The sequence below is a fragment of the Antedon bifida genome, chromosome 1, assembly GCF_963402885.1.
Source record: "Antedon bifida chromosome 1, ecAntBifi1.1, whole genome shotgun sequence".
Classification (NCBI taxonomy): domain Eukaryota; kingdom Metazoa; phylum Echinodermata; class Crinoidea; order Comatulida; family Antedonidae; genus Antedon; species Antedon bifida.
Window position 1 is genome coordinate 14,118,113 of NC_136226.1, and position 18,560 is coordinate 14,136,672.

Consider the following 18,560-nt stretch of genomic DNA (forward strand, 5'->3'; position numbering starts at 1 on the left):
TAAGTCATCTTTTTGACGCTTGCCATTATATTTGGGTCTAGCTAGGCCTTATACAGTACAGTTTTAATTTGATTTTAAAATGTTTGTCTCGCGGACGGTCGGTTAGTGACATTTAACTATTGGCAGTTAATTCTTGGCCATGTACCAATATGGAAATAATACACTTTTACTTGTAAATGAGAAACGTGGAAATATTTAATTGTGCACAATATTGTTAGCTCTTTCGTGGGGGCAGTATCAGTTCAGTATCTTTGTCGTATTACGTATACGGTTATAAAAATGTATTTACCATCTACAATTTCGTAAATGTTTGCGTATTTTGAAAAAAACGTTGTATCAACATTGACTTTAAAAGTACATGAAACAATACGCAAGTATGTAATGTTGTTTTATCAATTATAATATAAATCATGGCGAACGATAACAGACTTTATCGACATTCTTATCGCGGTCATCATTAATATGTAGATAAACGTATGTTTAAACATGTCATTTAATAATTAACAGACGACTGACGAAAAGAAAGTTGTAGTGACGTTAAATGTGTGATTAGCGTTTTATATAGTTACATGATTTCGAACGATGTCAAACATGTTAATATTTTCCCGTTTCAATCTCCGTTCTTTCACATTCGATTAAGGTCTACATTTTCGAAACAATGTCTGTTTGGCGATTTAGCCTGTTTAAGTCGTTGAATAAGCGATGAGAGATGATCGTCACATGGTCCTCTAGCTGAAAGTGGTTTGGCATCGAACTTTTTACGTGTGTAATTGTTATTTCCGTATGGCCTTGGTTCATATTGCATATTAGTAATAGACCTGGGAAATTACATTTTCATGCACGGTATAAAGAATACCTATGCTTGACGGGAGGACAAAATTACATCTGGCATATGGCACTCATAGTAATAGGTTAAGGGCGTAAAATTATGATACACATTTTACAAGGTTTTTCTTATTAATAACATATTTTGGCAAAATTACAATTTGTTATCTATTAAGCGCATCGCGGATATTGTACAGGATTATTATTTTTATAATAAAAATAGCATATTAAAACCCTGTGCTACTCTTCAAACAAGCATTTCCGGATATTATTTGTTTCAATATACAGTAATCGAAACCTACCGGTGTTTTAAAAAAAACTTGCCGCTAGCTATGATACTACGGAAACATCAGCAAGAAACATTACGAGACACAGCGACAGAAAATAAAGCTATATACGTCTAAATTCAAAGCCAATTTCCGTTTTACTGGTTTTAGTTTATTTTTTCCAAAAGTAATTTTAACTTTTTAGTTAGCTGTTGGTTCGTAGATGATTTCTTTTACACAGTAATTCAATCATTATAAATAGTGTATACATTTGTAGGTCAGTGGCAGACCTACAAATATAAAACTTTTAGGTTTCCCCCAAGTCTAGTTATGTCTAGTTCATGCTGTATGTAATCTAGTAATTCCTTTTGAATTTCGATTTTTTTTTCTTTTCTGAAATCCAACTCAGGTATACGCATGGCACGCAAGTGTGTGTGCCAACATGATTTATATTTACTAATAAGCCGAATCGCCGAATTAAGGTGGTTGTTCTAAAAATGCATTGTCATGTAGATAATACAACACAGTTTAAAATACGATTCAAAACACTTTAATTATATAAATTTTAATATTCATAATTGTACTACACATTCACAGTAACGCTGGCATTAATAAATAAACTATTGAAAATATATATTATAGTGTTTATAGAGTATTACGTAATTTTAACAATTCTTTCGCGTTGTTTGATGAAGATCAACTGAGTTAATATAGTAAATTTTAAGCACTAGAGAAACACAAAATACGGTGGAATAATAAGCGAAAAGTTAAAACAAAAATATCAAAGTAAATTTTAAAACGTTAAAAGTAATTACTAGTAATATTTTAAAAAATAAAACGAATATATTTATCTGATGGGTAGCGTACAATGAATTACTTTTATTAGTTGTATAATAGTACTAGTGCATGTTTCATTTGCTATGTCATTTAATACTTCAAACAGCAGAATTTCAATTCATCTTTAAAAGATACAGAATAGTAGTTTTATCCACGGGTTAGATTCCTGGCACGAAAAGCAATTTATTTATATCATTGTTTTCGTTATTTTCTTTTTTTCTTTTACAATGAACCTACTGGGATAATCCTCTTTTTACTTAAAATAAGTGTATATGGGACATTATTATGTTTTAAAGTGTAAACTTATTACGTGGTTTTGCCTACAATGGCACCTTTAAAAAATAGTTTTAAAAGTGTAAACGTCTGAAAGTTTTTAAAATGTTACACAAAATTGGAGTTATCACATTTATGCATGTATCATCATGTTTCCTTTCATTTAAAATATGCCAATTTCATCCACTTTTATTTTAGTTCTGATGTTTTTTTTTTATTTTTTAAATATCACTTCAAGGCAATTGCGTTGATTCATCCTTCAAACAGAAAAGTACATTTTAATAAGATATTAATGAAGCATAAATTTCTTCCCGAACAGAAAAATACATTTAAGTAAAGCATGCAAGAATAAACAGCTACAGTAACAAGTTTAACATTAAGTTAGAAGCTATAAGATGACATAAATCAGATGTGTAACTACAATAAATTGACTGTTAATTTACATTAATCTTTTATATATTGTGTAATACTAAAAAATATATGGAATGATTTAAAAATTATACAATCAGTGAAGATACCATAGACCATAAAATGGCCCAACGTTCAAATTCAATCTTGTTACCAGAATGTGATGTGTCGATAAGAATCATATATATATATATATATATATATTTATTTATGTTGTTTAATTTGTTTATCTAATTGCTTTAAACAGACAAGATGCGCACATATTTATCTTTTTACGACCAATCCCAAGACAACATTACAACCAATCAAGTATGCCCAAATTTCCCACGCAAAAATTAAATCAAAGGCCATAAATGATAAGATACCTTCATTGACAATAAAGAAATTATGTTGGCAACCTCAACTAGTTTCTTGAAGCATCCAATCATAAATAAGAATTGGCCACGAAATTCCAGAAAGCACAACTATAGCTGATGACTTACTTCATGCAAGGGCGGCATTTAAATACGGAATAGGGGAAGGATAGAGGAACAACATTGCAATAATGAAAAAAACACATTCCCATAAAAATAAGTCAAATTTTAAGGAGTAATTAAAATGTTACAGCACCATCCTTTATCCATTTAAACTTGTCTTTTCTTCTTCCCATTGTTTCCTACCCACACAGTGCATTACCATTCCCTTTGTAATCCTCTGCTGATTGGCTTACCATGCTATGCATAGTATCTATATATTAATACCATTATGATACAAGTTACTATCATGCCACCAAATAAGATAAATTTGTCTTGCACAGAACGCTTTTCTATCAGTCTCATTACAGTGTTGCTTAGCCCTAATGTGTTTGCAAGGTCCAACATTTTCTTCTTTGTGCCCTGAAAAACAATGCAATCAATTCAATTGTTCAGTTTATATCTTAATGTAATTTAATAATTGTGTGGGATCTCCAACATACATAGCTACTCTTTGTATGGGTTTTCTGTTGTTAATTTGTGCAGCTACTGTCACTATGATTGTTGCTACTCTCTAAACTTATGACAAAAAAATGTGATATACTCATATATGGACATGATGATGCCATATCAATACCATATGTAGGCATATCACTACCATATTTGGGCACAGCACACCGTTTTTGTCAAACTAGTTTGATAGTGTAGACAGAGCTACTATACTTAGGGTATTCTGGTGGCATTGTGTGGACATTCTGTATACTAATGATACACTCCATAGGCAATTGATATTTAGTTGTTAATGCTGGCATAAAGTTAAAAACAACTGGATTTAGAGTAAAAACAAATTGTATCTGTTTTTAAACTGTCATTTCAACAGAGGGTTTAAAAGCCTTTAGGCCACAAAGTTTGGAGAACAGTGCATGGTAGTACTGTATGTATGTATGTTCGAAGGAATGAATGAACACAATTTTAAAATCCAAATATATCAAGTTAACTCTATGTATCATTGTGCTTTTTGTATGAATAAAGATATTGATATAATCAACCTAAACCTCTAATCAACTTAGCTCCTGAATAAACTGAACCTAGCTAGCTCTCTAAAACATCTTCCACTCATGGAGGTATAAATGTTATACCTCCATGTTCCACTCAACAAAAATTACATTTTTAATGGCGGCCATAAACACCGAAAACTGAAAAAAACACACCTGATTTTACGGCACCAATTCAGTATCAATTTCAGTACCAATTAATATGAATTATATCAATTAATTTCATGTTTGCAAAGTCAAGGTCACTTTTTAATTAATTCAAAAAATTACATTCCACAAAAATCTTGAAAAGTCATTTTTAAATAATTCACATTTTGTACGCCAATCAAAATGCAAAGAATGATACAATCATCGCTAATGAATTTATGACACAAAGCCTAGTTTGTAAAGCCTTCGACATACGATATCTTTGGGTGTTAAGCCGGGAAAACAGTATTGGTATCTTTGTCAACATTCTTCAAAGACAAGGCTTGTATCCATGTCAACTATACCTATTATGAACAGTTTTTAATTGCGTTTCTTGACAGTGTCACCACTGTACATGAACCATGATACACTTTTCCTTCGTGACAATTATTAGTTGGGTATATGCGCTGTAATTTGAAGTTTCCACACAACAACTACCGCATTGTTTGGCCAACATGAATTTGAGCAGCTACAAAGTTGATATTTAATCAACGAAACTTTCAGTTGTAGCTCTGGGATTAAATCGATATCAAAATATGACAGTTTATTGAGAAAACACAAAACAAGTTGTGTGTAACATTGTAACTAATCTGTTACTTTAAAAGCAGTATTTAAAGCAAGATCTAATTCAAAACAAACTCAATAATTTAATGACCATGCATGATAGAACTGCCAATAAAGTGTTCATTTCATGCTACAAATTATTTACTACACAATTTTAGTGATTAATATTAATGTATGTAATAATCAAGGGCATTTACATAATGATCAAATATTCTATCCTACAAAATCAAGACAACTATTATATTACTATTAAATAATTTTGATTTTATATCTTATAAACACCCACATTTCCTAGTCTACTGTACTGTACTTTATAGCCGTTTTAACAAGAAAATCCACAGTTTTCATCATCATTATTATAAGAATATTGACATCTGTCATATACCCTCACATAATCTATAGCAACTAGACGTCTTACTGTACAACACAAAGAATTAAGTGCTAATCTCTTGGAAGTTCTAGTTTTTTAGGTCCTGTAGATGTAAGATTAGAATTGTTAATACTTCAGACACAGAAATAGATTAAACTAAGAAACCCACACACAAAAAGAATTGTATGTAAGAAGGAGTGGCAATATTATATGATATATTGTCAATATTTGGCTGAATGCCATTCAGTAAAATTTCAAATATAACATGTTTCCAGTTTCAGTTGTAATGAAGGAACAAGGACCATCCTGTTAAAATAGAGACACATTAAATGTTTTTATACCTAACACCTAAATAAATTCCTTGGCCTTGTTGAAATACTGTATAACCTGTCAGCATTCACCTCATGGCATTATTTGTACCATTCCACTCATAAACATTCATTATTTGCATTGAGAGTTTGCTTATAACTATTATTATTATTATTTGTATATTATTGAATAGAAAAGAGTATTACATATCAGAGGAATTAGTTTAGAAACAAATACCTCCATGCTTATAAATGTTTGCAAAATAAAACATTCGTTAAAAGAGGACTAAACAATTTCAGAAAAAAAATACAATTATTGTAATACACAGCATGGTAGGTACTGAGTATTTTCATAAATGAGAAAATTGCAGTATGACAAACAAAATCATGATAAGAGGTAATATTTACATACTTCAAAAAGAATTTTGAAATTCTTGAAATAATCGCATAACTAAAGCGTTAAGCTTCAGAATCCATGTTAATGCAAGAGGAATTACGGACAACAAATCATAAACAAGAGAAAAAGATGAGTCAATGTATAGACTTTATATCCGCCTCTTCTAGTAGATGGTAGGCGGTTACTCTCTAAAGAACTGATTTCTGATATTACTATCATAGCCACATTATTTTAACTAATGTTTATACCATTACAACTTTCAACGTTGGCTAAGTCTAGTTAATTACTAATTTTGCTTCTGAATAGTAGAAAAGCATAGATACTGAGTAAGAAACATATTTTTTAAGAAAATGGCATAAAAACTTGGCTTGGCATAGAAAAAAGGGTGCCAGTTGATTTTCTACAACACAAAACATGTGACCATGTGGAGTGGAGAGAGAACAGTTAGCCTCTATGAAAGTGAACAAGAAATGATAGAAATAATTTAAACACTACAGTAGTTCTCCTTGATAAATTTGTCAACAACCCAACTCTCCTTTATCATCTATCAACAATCACCATCAGAAATGTAGAAAAGCATGTAAGCATTAATTTCAAGGACTGATTTAATTACTGAATTAAAATGAACAATTATCACAGTGATCAATTCAATTAGAACATAGAGCCAAATGTCTATGCAATGAGTTGTTAACATTAAGCTAATTGTGTCACAGCATTCGGTGTTTCTCATTAAAGGACAGTGCAATATTTATACACATTGTTAGTTAAACACGCAATATAAACCACAGCTTACAATAGGTGTAATGAAACGCGATGATAGGAACACAGTGTGATGAGTAACATGGAATTACAATCAAGTATTATTTAAGAGAACTTTTATTTTTCAATTCAATGTTAATGTCTTTAAATTGACAGAAAAGCAGAATGTTTTGGATAAAAAGTAAAGACTAAGTATGGTTCTTACGTATGTATTATAAAATAATGCCTGGGTTTGTTTCCATTTTTCTTACTTTATTGGTCTAAATTTTGATTAATCTCTATAATTGTTGTATTAAGCTTTGTACACTATCAAACTAGTTTGACAAAAAAAGTGTGATGTGCTCAAGTATGGTAGTAGTATGACCAAATATGGTAGTGATGACATCATCATGTCCATATATGGGCACATCGCATTTTTTTTGTCACATAGTGACAATATAGTTTGATAGTGTAGACAGAGCTTTAGAATATCATTGTCACAGTAAATATCTTTTTATATTCATGATGTAGAATTTTCTATTCTTTCTTTTATTTAGCTTAAAACCTTTAAGCTTAATTTATTTAGACAAATTGAACTGGAAGAACAAAAAAAGAAAGATGACACTGACCTTTAATATATTCCGCTGTGATCGGAGGTTAGCCATTGATTCAGCTCCTTGACCAATCAGATCACTTACACCATTAATAGAACTCCGTAAAGATGAATGAAATTGTAAGTCATGGTCTATATCAATAGCTGCACTATCCTAAATAATAATATTATTAAACAAAGATAAATTAATAAATTAACACAAATTAATGAAAAAAATATATTTTAATGATTATAATTAGTTAGTACAGTATATTTTTGTGTTAATTTATACGTAATTTTACATTCTATGGACCAGAGATTCCGAAATAAAAGATAAAAGATGAATAAAAATGAATAAACAAATACACAACTAGTATAAAAATTGATTTAGAAAACAGTAGTCTTTGGAGAGTTGAATATAACTGTACTACAGAAATTGAAAAAAGTTAATAGAGGATAGAGGGCGACAATCTAGAAATAGCTTACATGAGTAAACATGATAAAGTGTGATTTTATTAATACATTACTGTATATCAAAAGTAGGTAAAACTTACATTAGTTGTGTAACTGCGATTTAGCAATTCTTCTCTATCTTGTGCTTCTTGTTGTGCTCTTTCACGACGTTGTTGGAGCAACTGTAGCGCTGTATGTAGATGCGATAAATCATACTTCAGCTTGTCTACTTGTCTACAAGTTAAAAACGACAAATATTCTGTTTAATATGTTTAAATTGGATTTTAATATAATATATTATAAATTTAATATTACAAAATATATCTTTTTTCAAATTTTTAACACAATTTAAAATTTTTTATATAATTTTATTGTTAGATGTTTTTATGAAAATGTAATGTTAATTTACATTTTTGCATGTTGTCTTCTTGATGGAGGTTCCTTGTTAACTAGAATATCTAGGCGTTCGCAGTTACTTGTGATGCGTTCAAGACGATCCCGCACATCATTTTCTAAAGCTAAGAGATAAGAAAAGTATATATCATTGTTGGTAAAGCATCGGTAAAAGTAGAAAGATTAATACAATGATAATAATATTTGGTAGAAATATGGATACGGATAGTTATATGTATTTATAAATTCAATATTTGGTTGAATGTATAGAATGGTACGTACTGTGATAATTCTCATTCGAGGCCTTCTCTAACCTGCCAAGACTATTCTGTACATCATGAATTATTCTGTAAGAAATGTGTTAAATATCATTATATACACGATTGTAATGATACTTACTAATTATTATACTACGTCTACTACTAGCACTAGCCTATTGATAAATTCAATAAAATAGATGATAAAACATTTTTAAAATTCGAAATAATAGGCCTAGTAGGTGGCCCTCCTTTACTCTAGGGAAATAAAACAATGCACATTGTTATGCGCAATTTGAATGATTTGTAAGATTTTAAATTGAATTAAAATACTCAATTCAAATTGCGCAGAATTTTTTAAAATGCGCAAAGAGTATTTCAGTATTACTATTAAACCACAGCTCGACATAAACCTTATAATAAAATGTTTGTTATAAATATCAAAATAAAACTCTTTATCTAGGCATAGGCCTATATTTTTATAAGAGAGAATATAATAAATAAACAATTCTTGTTGTGCAATTTCAAATTGCGCAAGAAAATCCTTGCGCAAATTTCGCTTAACACAAACAATACAACAATAATATAATATTAATAAATAGAATACATAGTATTTATCGGATATAGGCCTAAAGTACAGACGAATTCCGAAATACTAACTAGGCCTACTATCTAGGTCTAGACCAAGACTATACTATAGGCCTAAAGTACTACATGTACTGAGAGAGGACCGGCCGGCCTACTTCTACTACTATCTAGCTAGGAGGAAAGGACCAGCTAGATAGAGGGCCTAGCTAGCTAGATGAGAGGGGAGAGGTGATCAGTAGGCCTAAAACAGAACGATTTCACCTTAAATATTATACACCATGATAATGCCTGGAATAGCATAAGTTATACATATTTCATTGATTGAATTTCTATCAAATTCATATTAAATTTACCTGTTTGTTTGGTGATACAAGTTGTCCATATTTTATAATTTTTTCATTCCACATCATCAGAGCGAGAGCAGCTTTACTCTGTACCAAGAGATAATACGAGTTATCCAAAACATAACAATGCGTTTCAAACGCGTTTACGTGCAATATTACCAAATAACGTGATATGTTCTTTGGTTCACTCTCTTTTATTGTATCGGTAATAAAACGCGTTTATTAGGTATTCAAACGACGTCGTGTGAGAAAAAAATCAAGAATCGAACGTGTTTTGAGTGTGGTGGTGGGGAAAACCGCCGCTCTTTTATGCAGTGTTGGTTGGCCTAAATCTAACGAAAAAACATGATTCAAACAAGTATGTATTGATATTCTGTGCGTATACATGGATATATAAATCTTGTAATGTTATTTTTACATTTCAAATGTTCAGGCTACCTCAGCTAACAGACTGTGATAGTGTCTAGCCTAGGCCTATGAAGTTTGCCAAAAAGTGCAATGTTACATCTTCTGTAGTTGACTGAGACTGTTGTTGCTAACCCGTGTGTGGTCAATTCGTACTTTTATGTTGTGCGCGATTTCAATCTTTGCGCAATTAGCAACTTGCATTACTTATTTAATAGGCCTATAATAAACAAAATTATAAAAATGAGTGTTACGTACGTCTCTTTCTGGTATATTATCAGGCACATTTATATATACTTATTAAATGATTTATAAATAATAAAGAAATATATGTATTATTTGTGGAATCAATAAACAACAATAATAATTGTTTTCATTACAGAACAATTTTTACTTTTCCGACGCAGTGTTCATCTGGGAAGAATCTGTAAATCAGCAGAGAAAAGTAACTTAGCTAAGCTAAGAAAGAAAACTGGTTTCACTTTTGTTAATTGTAAAAATGCTTTAAAACAGTTCAACAATGACTTGGCAAAGGTAAAAAGATGTAAAAATATATTCTACCTTTATTTAAAGATGTATTGTCCCTTTGACTAATTCCAAAAAAATAAAAAAAAAACAGATTTCGAAAAAAGGTGGGTCATTTTGAAGTATCATAATAGTTATTAACTATCACCAAAAATCATTTAACTGAAATACAGATGTTTTTTTTATTAAAAAAATAATTTTGACTTCCAGTCAAAGTTTTCGATCAAAACATATCCCATAATGAAACGCGCTTGTTTGGCTACTCTGTATGCATAATCATAAAACTTCCTCACGATCTATGTGAAAATACCTTCTCAACCGTGAGGAGTTGTAAACAATCCTAATTAGCATATGCATATTAATGCGTACTCGTGGTTTGAAATCTTTGTTTACTTTCGCTCGCGACGATTTTCCAGACGAAATGTAATCAAATCAATTTACCTGTTAATTACGTAAACTTGTTGTTTTTGGCTCGAATTTTCGACTTAAAGTGAATAACTTTAATATTACTTTGATATGGCCAATTTAAATTTAGAATATTTTGACCTTCATTTTTTTGTGTTTCAAGGGACAATACATCTTTAACTGTACAGAACCATGCTCATGAAATAGGCTGTAAACTTTCCCTAATATAATTCCTCTTTCTATTGTTTTTGTTTTTAAAAAGGCTGAAGAATGGCTATACAAGCAAGCTGAAAAGGAGGGTTGGAGTAAAGCTACCCGTTTACAAGGACGTGAAACAGCTCAGGGAATGGTAGCAATCTTATGTCAAAATAACTATGCTGCTATGGTAGAGGTCTGTAAAGCTCTGTCTACACTATCACACTTTATGTGACAAAAAAAATGTGATATACCCATATATGGACACAATGATGTCATATCACTACCATACTTGGGCACATCACACTTTTTTGTCGAACTACTTAGATAGTGTAGACAGAGCATTACAGAGTTGCTGCAACCTAAATTATATTGGGTTGATTATTTGAGATTGCATACAGTATGTAGGGATTCAGTGGGTTAACCAATTATATTGAGGAATGAATGAATAGAATTGTAGGTAAAAACATAAAAAGGTACAAAAACGGAAACAAATATAAATTGTTTGATTATTAATTTTTCTATCATAACAGGTGAATTGTGAAACTGACTTTGTAGCCAGGAATTCTGATTTTCATACATTTGTTGGTAAAGTGGCATCCATGGCTTTAAGACAGCACATAAATAAAAATGCTGAAATAAATGAAGTTGGCAAGGTAGTGTTTTTAAATTCTGATTTGAGAATTGGCATTATTGCATCACCATTTTTAGACCTCATCATTAAATTATTTAGATACTCCTGTTTTGAACTAATAAAACAGTTAATCAATTAATGTGCATATATAATGTCAGTTTCCTCTATAAAAAAAATGAAGCACTATATGCTTGAATAAATATGTTACTTTTAATTACATGCAGAGTGAATTGTCAGGGGATAAGTTAAATTGTTTAAAAGACAGCAACACTACATTGAAAGACATTACAGCATTAGCTATTGGGAAGATCGGTGAAAATTTGACAATAAAGCGTGCTGTCTGTATGCATGTTCCCCCTGGAAATATATTGGGCAAGTACAGTTTTTGATGCAATATTTTTACACACTCCAACCCCCATGATGTATATTCAACATTGCATTTCTAGTTAAAATTGTGTTTGATTTACAGGAAACTATGTTCATTCTATCGCACAAACGTCCGTCTTAAATACAAATGACTGTTCACTTGGGAAATATGGAGCACTCATAGCTGCCGAAAACATCAAAGAACCATCTCCCAAATTGCAACCTGCTGCCATGGGCAGGAGGCTATGTCAGCACATTGTTGGCATGAAGCCACTAACAATAGGTGAATTCATACCACCTATACAGAATATACAACAGGAAGGTATGTAGAAAAACCTGTTTTCTCAAAACAATTAAACTATTCATTTTCTAAATATCTGAAAATTGACCAGCTGGGCTGATCTTGTCCACTACACTGTGGTTCGAGTGTACAGTAGTAATTAATAACTAACGTCATACATTTGGTCCTGCAGAGCACTATACCCTCAATACTTTAAAATACACATTCTTTATTCAATCATAGAAAATGAAGAAGATGCAGAAAATGTTGAAGAAATAATTGTGACAGAACTTCTAAACCAAGAATATTTGATAGACCCATCTTTAACAGTTGGAGAATTATTATACCAAGAAGGCATCCAAGTAAATGACTTTGTTCGTTATGAATGTGGACAAAAATTAGAAGATTAAATACATTGCTTGAAACATGGAGGCTATATATTTCCTCCACGATTAAAATAAAACAGATTTCCATGTGAACAGTTGTATAGTTCAATAAATTCAATATCTGAGAATTTGATAGTTTCAAATCTTGATAAATCAGAGATTTGTAGGCCAGCCAATACAGTACATACAGAAGTTGGGATCTGTAAAACAATCTGTAAATTCAATTTGAATTGGTGATTTGAAACATACAAACTGTACATACATCAAGTGTTGACGGTGTAAACACATTTATTTAACTGTGGCTTTCTCATAAAACAATAAAAAGTGTTTAACTACACATAGAGACATTGTCTTAACAGCTGTTGCTGTGTTATGTTAAAATAATGTTGGCTATTAATAATCAATTTTGGGTCATATTTTCATCAGTGTATCTGTCTTTCACACCTGCTCCCATCCATGTTAATGGTTGTTTTCATGAAACTCCATGCAGATATGCGCCAGTATTTTTATTTGATAGCTGCATGGTGCGTTGTGAAAATCTGACGCAAACCTAGACTGGAGCAGATGTGATCTACCCTTTTTTAAACTTGAAAAAAAGCAATATTTTCTTTCTATTTTCACACACTTGGAAGTAAAACAGTTAAACTCAAAATATTAAAGATTATTAAAAATCATATTTAAATCCATTTAAAATATTTTAAGATAAAAATCGTAAATACTATTTGATCACTGGAAAATTCATTCAATGTACTATGGTCCCTATATTGTATTTACTATAGTGGTGTTTAACAATAAAAATATTCAAATATCTAAATCTTGGAACTGCATTTATATATTGCAAGAAACTTTCTTTTAAAACAGAAACATCCAGAAATAATATACTGTGTATCAATATTCTGCAAGGTTATGATTTTGGTCACTAAACAAGTATTTACGTTATTATATATAGTATATAGTAATATCTGTCAACAACAAAAAACAGTATTACTATGTGTGTAATGTTAGTGATTATACATTATATAATGACCATTTATAGTTTTCTATATAACAAACATTCAGTACTAATCTTATACCAATATATATACAGTATATAAAATCAGTCCAAATACTTAACACAACTTTCTGTATCACTAAGTATAAAAATTGTCATTTTCAAAAGCATTACAAATGAACCCCTACCAAAAATATAGCAAAATGAGTTTTTGCATAAATATTCTAAATTTCTCTATATATTATCAAGAAGGTGCACATAATATACGTTCTAATAAAGAAGGTATTTAAAGAGTAATTCAAAACAGAACTAAAAAAAGATAGAGAAATAGTGTTAGAGCACAGGTGAACACAATACATTGATCTTCACTAGTTGCACATTAGGAGATTTTAAAAATAAGGACTGACGATATGACAACAATACCCAGTGTAGTACAGAAGTGGCACTGTGGCTTGGTGACTAACATGCTTGCTTACCAATCCCACGGTCGGTGGTTCAAATCCTTTAATGGTTTCAAGATGGCGGTGCCATTGCATATACAGTACTTACAATCCATTTTGATAGCTTCACATTAATCATATGTAGTCTTGTGCAATAGTACTAATACCAATTTCTTATTAACCTTAACAGGTTTATGGTGGGTTTGTAGTACACAGAAAGTGAAATTACAGAAAAACAAACTGGCTAAGTACAAAAGCACACTCAGATTTACAAAATATTTTTTGTTAGATTCAACACTGAATACTGTACTAGGAATGATTTTTTTAAAAAGTGGTATACAGGGATTTTTTACTAAATATTAATGCATTGATCATAACTATAAGTTCTCAGAGGCCAATTTTAAATCGCATGTCCCGAACACGTGCAATCTCTGTGCTTAAAACTCCCTGCAGTTTGCTGTAGGCAACATCTACATCATTGTTGACAATTTTATGCACAGAATCATTTTGCTCATTAACTGAAAAAATATTAATGATATCATTAGTTATGTGATTATGAACACAATTGTTTTAGTACAAATTATCTATTATCTACTTGATTGCTATATTAAACTTACTGAATTTGAGTTCTCGCTGAGCTGTATCAAGCCTCTTCAAAATAGCTTCCTCGCTGTCTGTTTTACGCTCTCTCAATCGTTGTTCCTATTAATATAATCATAATAATTAATTACATAACATGTATTGATTAAAACAACATAACAAAGAGTAATAATTTACAAAAGGCATGTAGCTTCTGTTTTATACATTCTCTATAATTAAATTCCCAGAAAACTGAAATTAACATATTCCATCAAATCTTAAAGATGTATTGTCCCTTGAAACACAAAAAAATGAAGGTCAAAATATTCTAAATTTAAATTGGCCATATCAAAGTAATATTAAAGTTATTCATTTTAAGTCGAAAATTTGAGCCAAAAACAAGTTTACGTAATTAAAAGGTAAATTAGTTTGATTACATTTCGTCTGGAAAATCGTCGCGAGCAAAAGTAAACCACAAGTAAACCACGAGTACGCATTATGCATATGCTAATTAGGATTGTTTACAACTTGTCACGGTTGAGAAGGTATTTTCACACAGATCGTGAGGAAGTTTTATGATTATGCATACAGAGTAGCCAAACAAGCGCGTCTCATTATGGGATATGTTTTGATCGAAAACTTTGACTGGAAGTCAAAGTTATTTTTTAAACGACAATTTTTTGGTGATTATGATACTTAAAATGACCCACCTTTTTTCTAAATCTTTTATTTTTTTGGAATTAGTCAAAGGGACAATACATCTTTAAGTGTAAGAGTGTACTGTTTATACATACCAGTATCTCAAGGCTTGGTGGGACAATGAATATGTAAATAGGTTTTAAGTCCGTTTTCATGACACTCATCACGCCCTGCACATCAATATCCAGAATACACATTTTTCTTTCATTTAAAACCTTGCTTACTGCTGCTTTACTATTGACAAAACAGAAATATTTCATTCAAAAGACATTCAAAGAATATCATATATATACTATTATATTAAGACATTAGGCATAGAACAGTAATTCTAAATCACCTGTGATATACTGAAATTTAATTCATTAATTTGAAACGATAAGATGAGGAAATCTGTGAGAATGAGAAAAAGTCGCCCCAACCAAGATTCGAACCCGGACCTTCTGCTTGATATGCAGTTGTTCTAACCATTAGACCACTGGGGCTTTCATGGTATAGTTCAAACCCGATTGGATAGCGACTCTTTAATATTCTCAGTGTGATTCAATATATATAGTGGAATTGAACAAGCAGGTTTATTATAATAACATATTTTTGTCTGCACCCAAGAGGTACTGTAAGACTTCAGTTAATGCATTGTAAGGTTGCACTCTGATGATATTTAAGCATGGAGGTAAAAACATATAAGCTTGCACTCAAAATAATTTCTCTGGAACTCTGGACTGTTTGAAAAAATTCCTCAAACAAGAACCTAGTACACTACTGTATTACTGTACTACTGTAGATACCTTGTTCCATATAGGTTGCCAGAAAATTCTGCATGTTCAATAAATTCTCCTCTTCCAATAGCTGATAGCATGTCTTCTCTGGTTATAAAATGATAATCTGAGAACAGATTAAAATTTCTTAATTATTATATTAGAAATAAACAATATGCGTGCCAAACAATATACCTATTTAAAGATGTATTGTCCCCCAAAATCATGAAAAATAAAGATTTTTAAAATCGGACTTTGAATAGGCCATTTTGCAGTTTTAATGAAGTTGTTCACTTCCATAAGAAAAAAAACGGGGGAAAAAAATTATTTCACCTATAAAAAGACAAAATAAACAGTTAAATTACCCAAAAACTCATTGTCTTCCAGACAATTTGACAATTTTTTGCTTTAAATTACATTTTTCTCAGGTAAATAAATTTTTTTCAGACCCAATTTTTTGTGAGAGTGAATAACTATTATGTGACATTAAAATAACATATTCAACAAAAAAATTTAAAAAAATATTTTTTTAGGGGGACAATATATCTTTAAGTTTAATAAAGTAATGTAGCTATCAAATCACAAGGAACAGTATGTCTCTGTATCTGAATAATATTGTTATTAGAATAACATATACCTTTTCCATCAACCTCTGAACCTCTTACTTTTCTTGTGGTATCTGATGAAACAAAATATACCTACAATTAATTACATTTAAAACAAAATAATAAACTACAGGCCAAATGTTGTGTACTAACAAACAAAATAGCTTAGGGGTTAGAAGTACTGAACAAAAAGTACAATTAAAAAATATTAGATCTACTTACGGCTGACTGAAAAACCAAATATATCTTTATAATCGTCCATGAGTTTTTTAATTAAAGTACTTTTGCCTGCTCCAGATGGTCCACAAAACACACAAGGAGATGGGGGATTGTTTGCCATTTTCGACACCTGACGTTTAGGTATTAATATTACTAAAAGATGAGATAATAGATTCAAGATTCAATTTATTGCTACATAACATTACATGAAAGTTTCGGAATACCATGATTACATAATATATCCATATCAGATAAAGAAGCTTAAGCTAAGAAATAAGATAACAAAAAAAAAAGAGTTGAGGTTGTTTTCAATAATGAAAAATAATTAATATTAAAATGTTAAATCATATGATAACAGATTACAATAATAATTAAAAGGAGATACTTTGATGATGATTACTACAATATAAACACAAGCATTTACTATATTAGAATATATATATTATATAGAATATATCATACTAAAAAAAATGTAAAGATGAGAGAATAGATTCAATTTATTGCCACATAAAATTTGTTTTCAATAATGAATAATAATATTAACATTTTAATCATGATAACATATTTAATTACAATAATTAAAAGGAGAGAATACTCTCATAATGATTACTTCAAACAATGTGCATTTACTACATTAAGAATATTATACTAAAAAAAGTACAGTATGATCAATGCACAAGTAATTATATAGAGTGGATTTCTGAAACCCTGTTCATGATTAATAATTAATTACATAACAAGTTCACTCTCAGATAATTGTCAGTATTTGATCCATAAATTTTACCAATCAATTTTAGCTAGCATATAGATAACTTTTCATTAAATCAAATTAAAATTAGTTTTATTTTTTAATGTAATATAAAATTGCACATACTGTACATAGTGAATTGATTGAAAGTAGATTTGCTTCACAGAATGTCACAATCAAAACATAGTACATTAAACATCATATGAAAGAATGATTCATGGCATATGTTTTTACATGAAAACAAAAAATAAATAAAATGTTTGAATAAAAAATATGCCATGGGTAGTGCTGAATTTATTGTTATTATTATGTAATATTTTACATCCTATGTTTACTATTTAGTGTAGATAGTAATACAATTACAATATACCCTATACAAAAACCAACTAAAAAGATTATTATTTTATTATATTTTAATATTTTTAATTTGTAATTTAACATAAATAAATGTTTAATTATTTAAAATTAATAAACATAATATTTGAATACTACTAGAGAAATACATCACAGGACCAACAGATTGGCCATGTAGTGGCAACTTGTATTAAGAGGAACCTCAGCAAGAGCACACATCTTCCTCCTCTGTGTGTACCCCTGTGTGTACTACACACACCCTCTCAAAAGTCTGTCACACTGCACACACAGAGGATACTATTACTATTGGTGGAGGCCTAGCTAGGTAGGCCTAGGCCTAGCTAGGCTAGTAGTAGAGGCTAGGCCTATAGGCTTAATTAATAATAAAAAACACATATGGAAAGATAATATTGAAATAAACCTACCAGGTGATTGGTCTGAATTTCTGAGTAAATAGGAAGCTCGTAAAAACTGCTTTAACAATGACATTAAGGCTAGCCTAGCTTGTGTTTAGGCTGCTCTGTTGTTCTTTCCGGCGTATAGTTTGTTATTATGTTTTTGCAGGTTTTGCTATGCCATAAATCTATCAAAGAGAGCGCCACCATTTTAATAAAGACCATAATCAAACATGGTACGCCAAAAAGATGTTGTGTAGTGACGTGAGAGAA

The 18,560-nt window shown here is 30.5% G+C and overlaps 3 protein-coding genes across 4 annotated transcripts; 1 reads left to right on the forward strand and 2 right to left on the reverse strand.

Moving 5' to 3' along the window:
* Positions 1-1,646: 1,646 nt before the first annotated feature.
* LOC144843443 (Golgi SNAP receptor complex member 2-like) lies at positions 1,647-9,437 on the reverse strand. Its single transcript, XM_078700231.1, has 6 exons — positions 9,316-9,437; positions 8,400-8,464; positions 8,134-8,242; positions 7,826-7,958; positions 7,309-7,446; positions 1,647-3,484 (listed from the first exon to the last, which is right to left on the reverse strand). Exons 1-6 carry the CDS (start codon positions 9,342-9,344, stop codon positions 3,323-3,325), a joined length of 636 nt encoding a protein of 211 aa, XP_078556357.1. The 5' UTR covers positions 9,345-9,437; the 3' UTR covers positions 1,647-3,322.
* A 137-nt stretch (positions 9,438-9,574) lies between these two features.
* Positions 9,575-12,854, forward strand: LOC144843116 (elongation factor Ts, mitochondrial-like). Of its 2 annotated transcripts, none has more exons than XM_078699836.1 (7): positions 9,575-9,664; positions 10,094-10,245; positions 10,904-11,032; positions 11,370-11,492; positions 11,695-11,842; positions 11,940-12,158; positions 12,360-12,854. In XM_078699836.1, exons 1-7 carry the CDS (start codon positions 9,652-9,654, stop codon positions 12,524-12,526), a joined length of 951 nt encoding a protein of 316 aa, XP_078555962.1. In that variant the 5' UTR covers positions 9,575-9,651; the 3' UTR covers positions 12,527-12,854. The 2 variants fall into 2 exon arrangements, with proteins under 2 accessions (XP_078555962.1, XP_078555971.1); XM_078699845.1 differs by having other exon boundaries at positions 12,372-12,854.
* Positions 12,773-18,451, reverse strand: LOC144843127 (guanylate kinase-like). Its single transcript, XM_078699856.1, has 7 exons — positions 18,318-18,451; positions 16,794-16,943; positions 16,604-16,645; positions 15,997-16,093; positions 15,307-15,445; positions 14,551-14,635; positions 12,773-14,451 (listed from the first exon to the last, which is right to left on the reverse strand). Exons 1-7 carry the CDS (start codon positions 18,379-18,381, stop codon positions 14,321-14,323), a joined length of 708 nt encoding a protein of 235 aa, XP_078555982.1. The 5' UTR covers positions 18,382-18,451; the 3' UTR covers positions 12,773-14,320.
* Between the last annotated feature and the right edge of the window lie 109 nt (positions 18,452-18,560).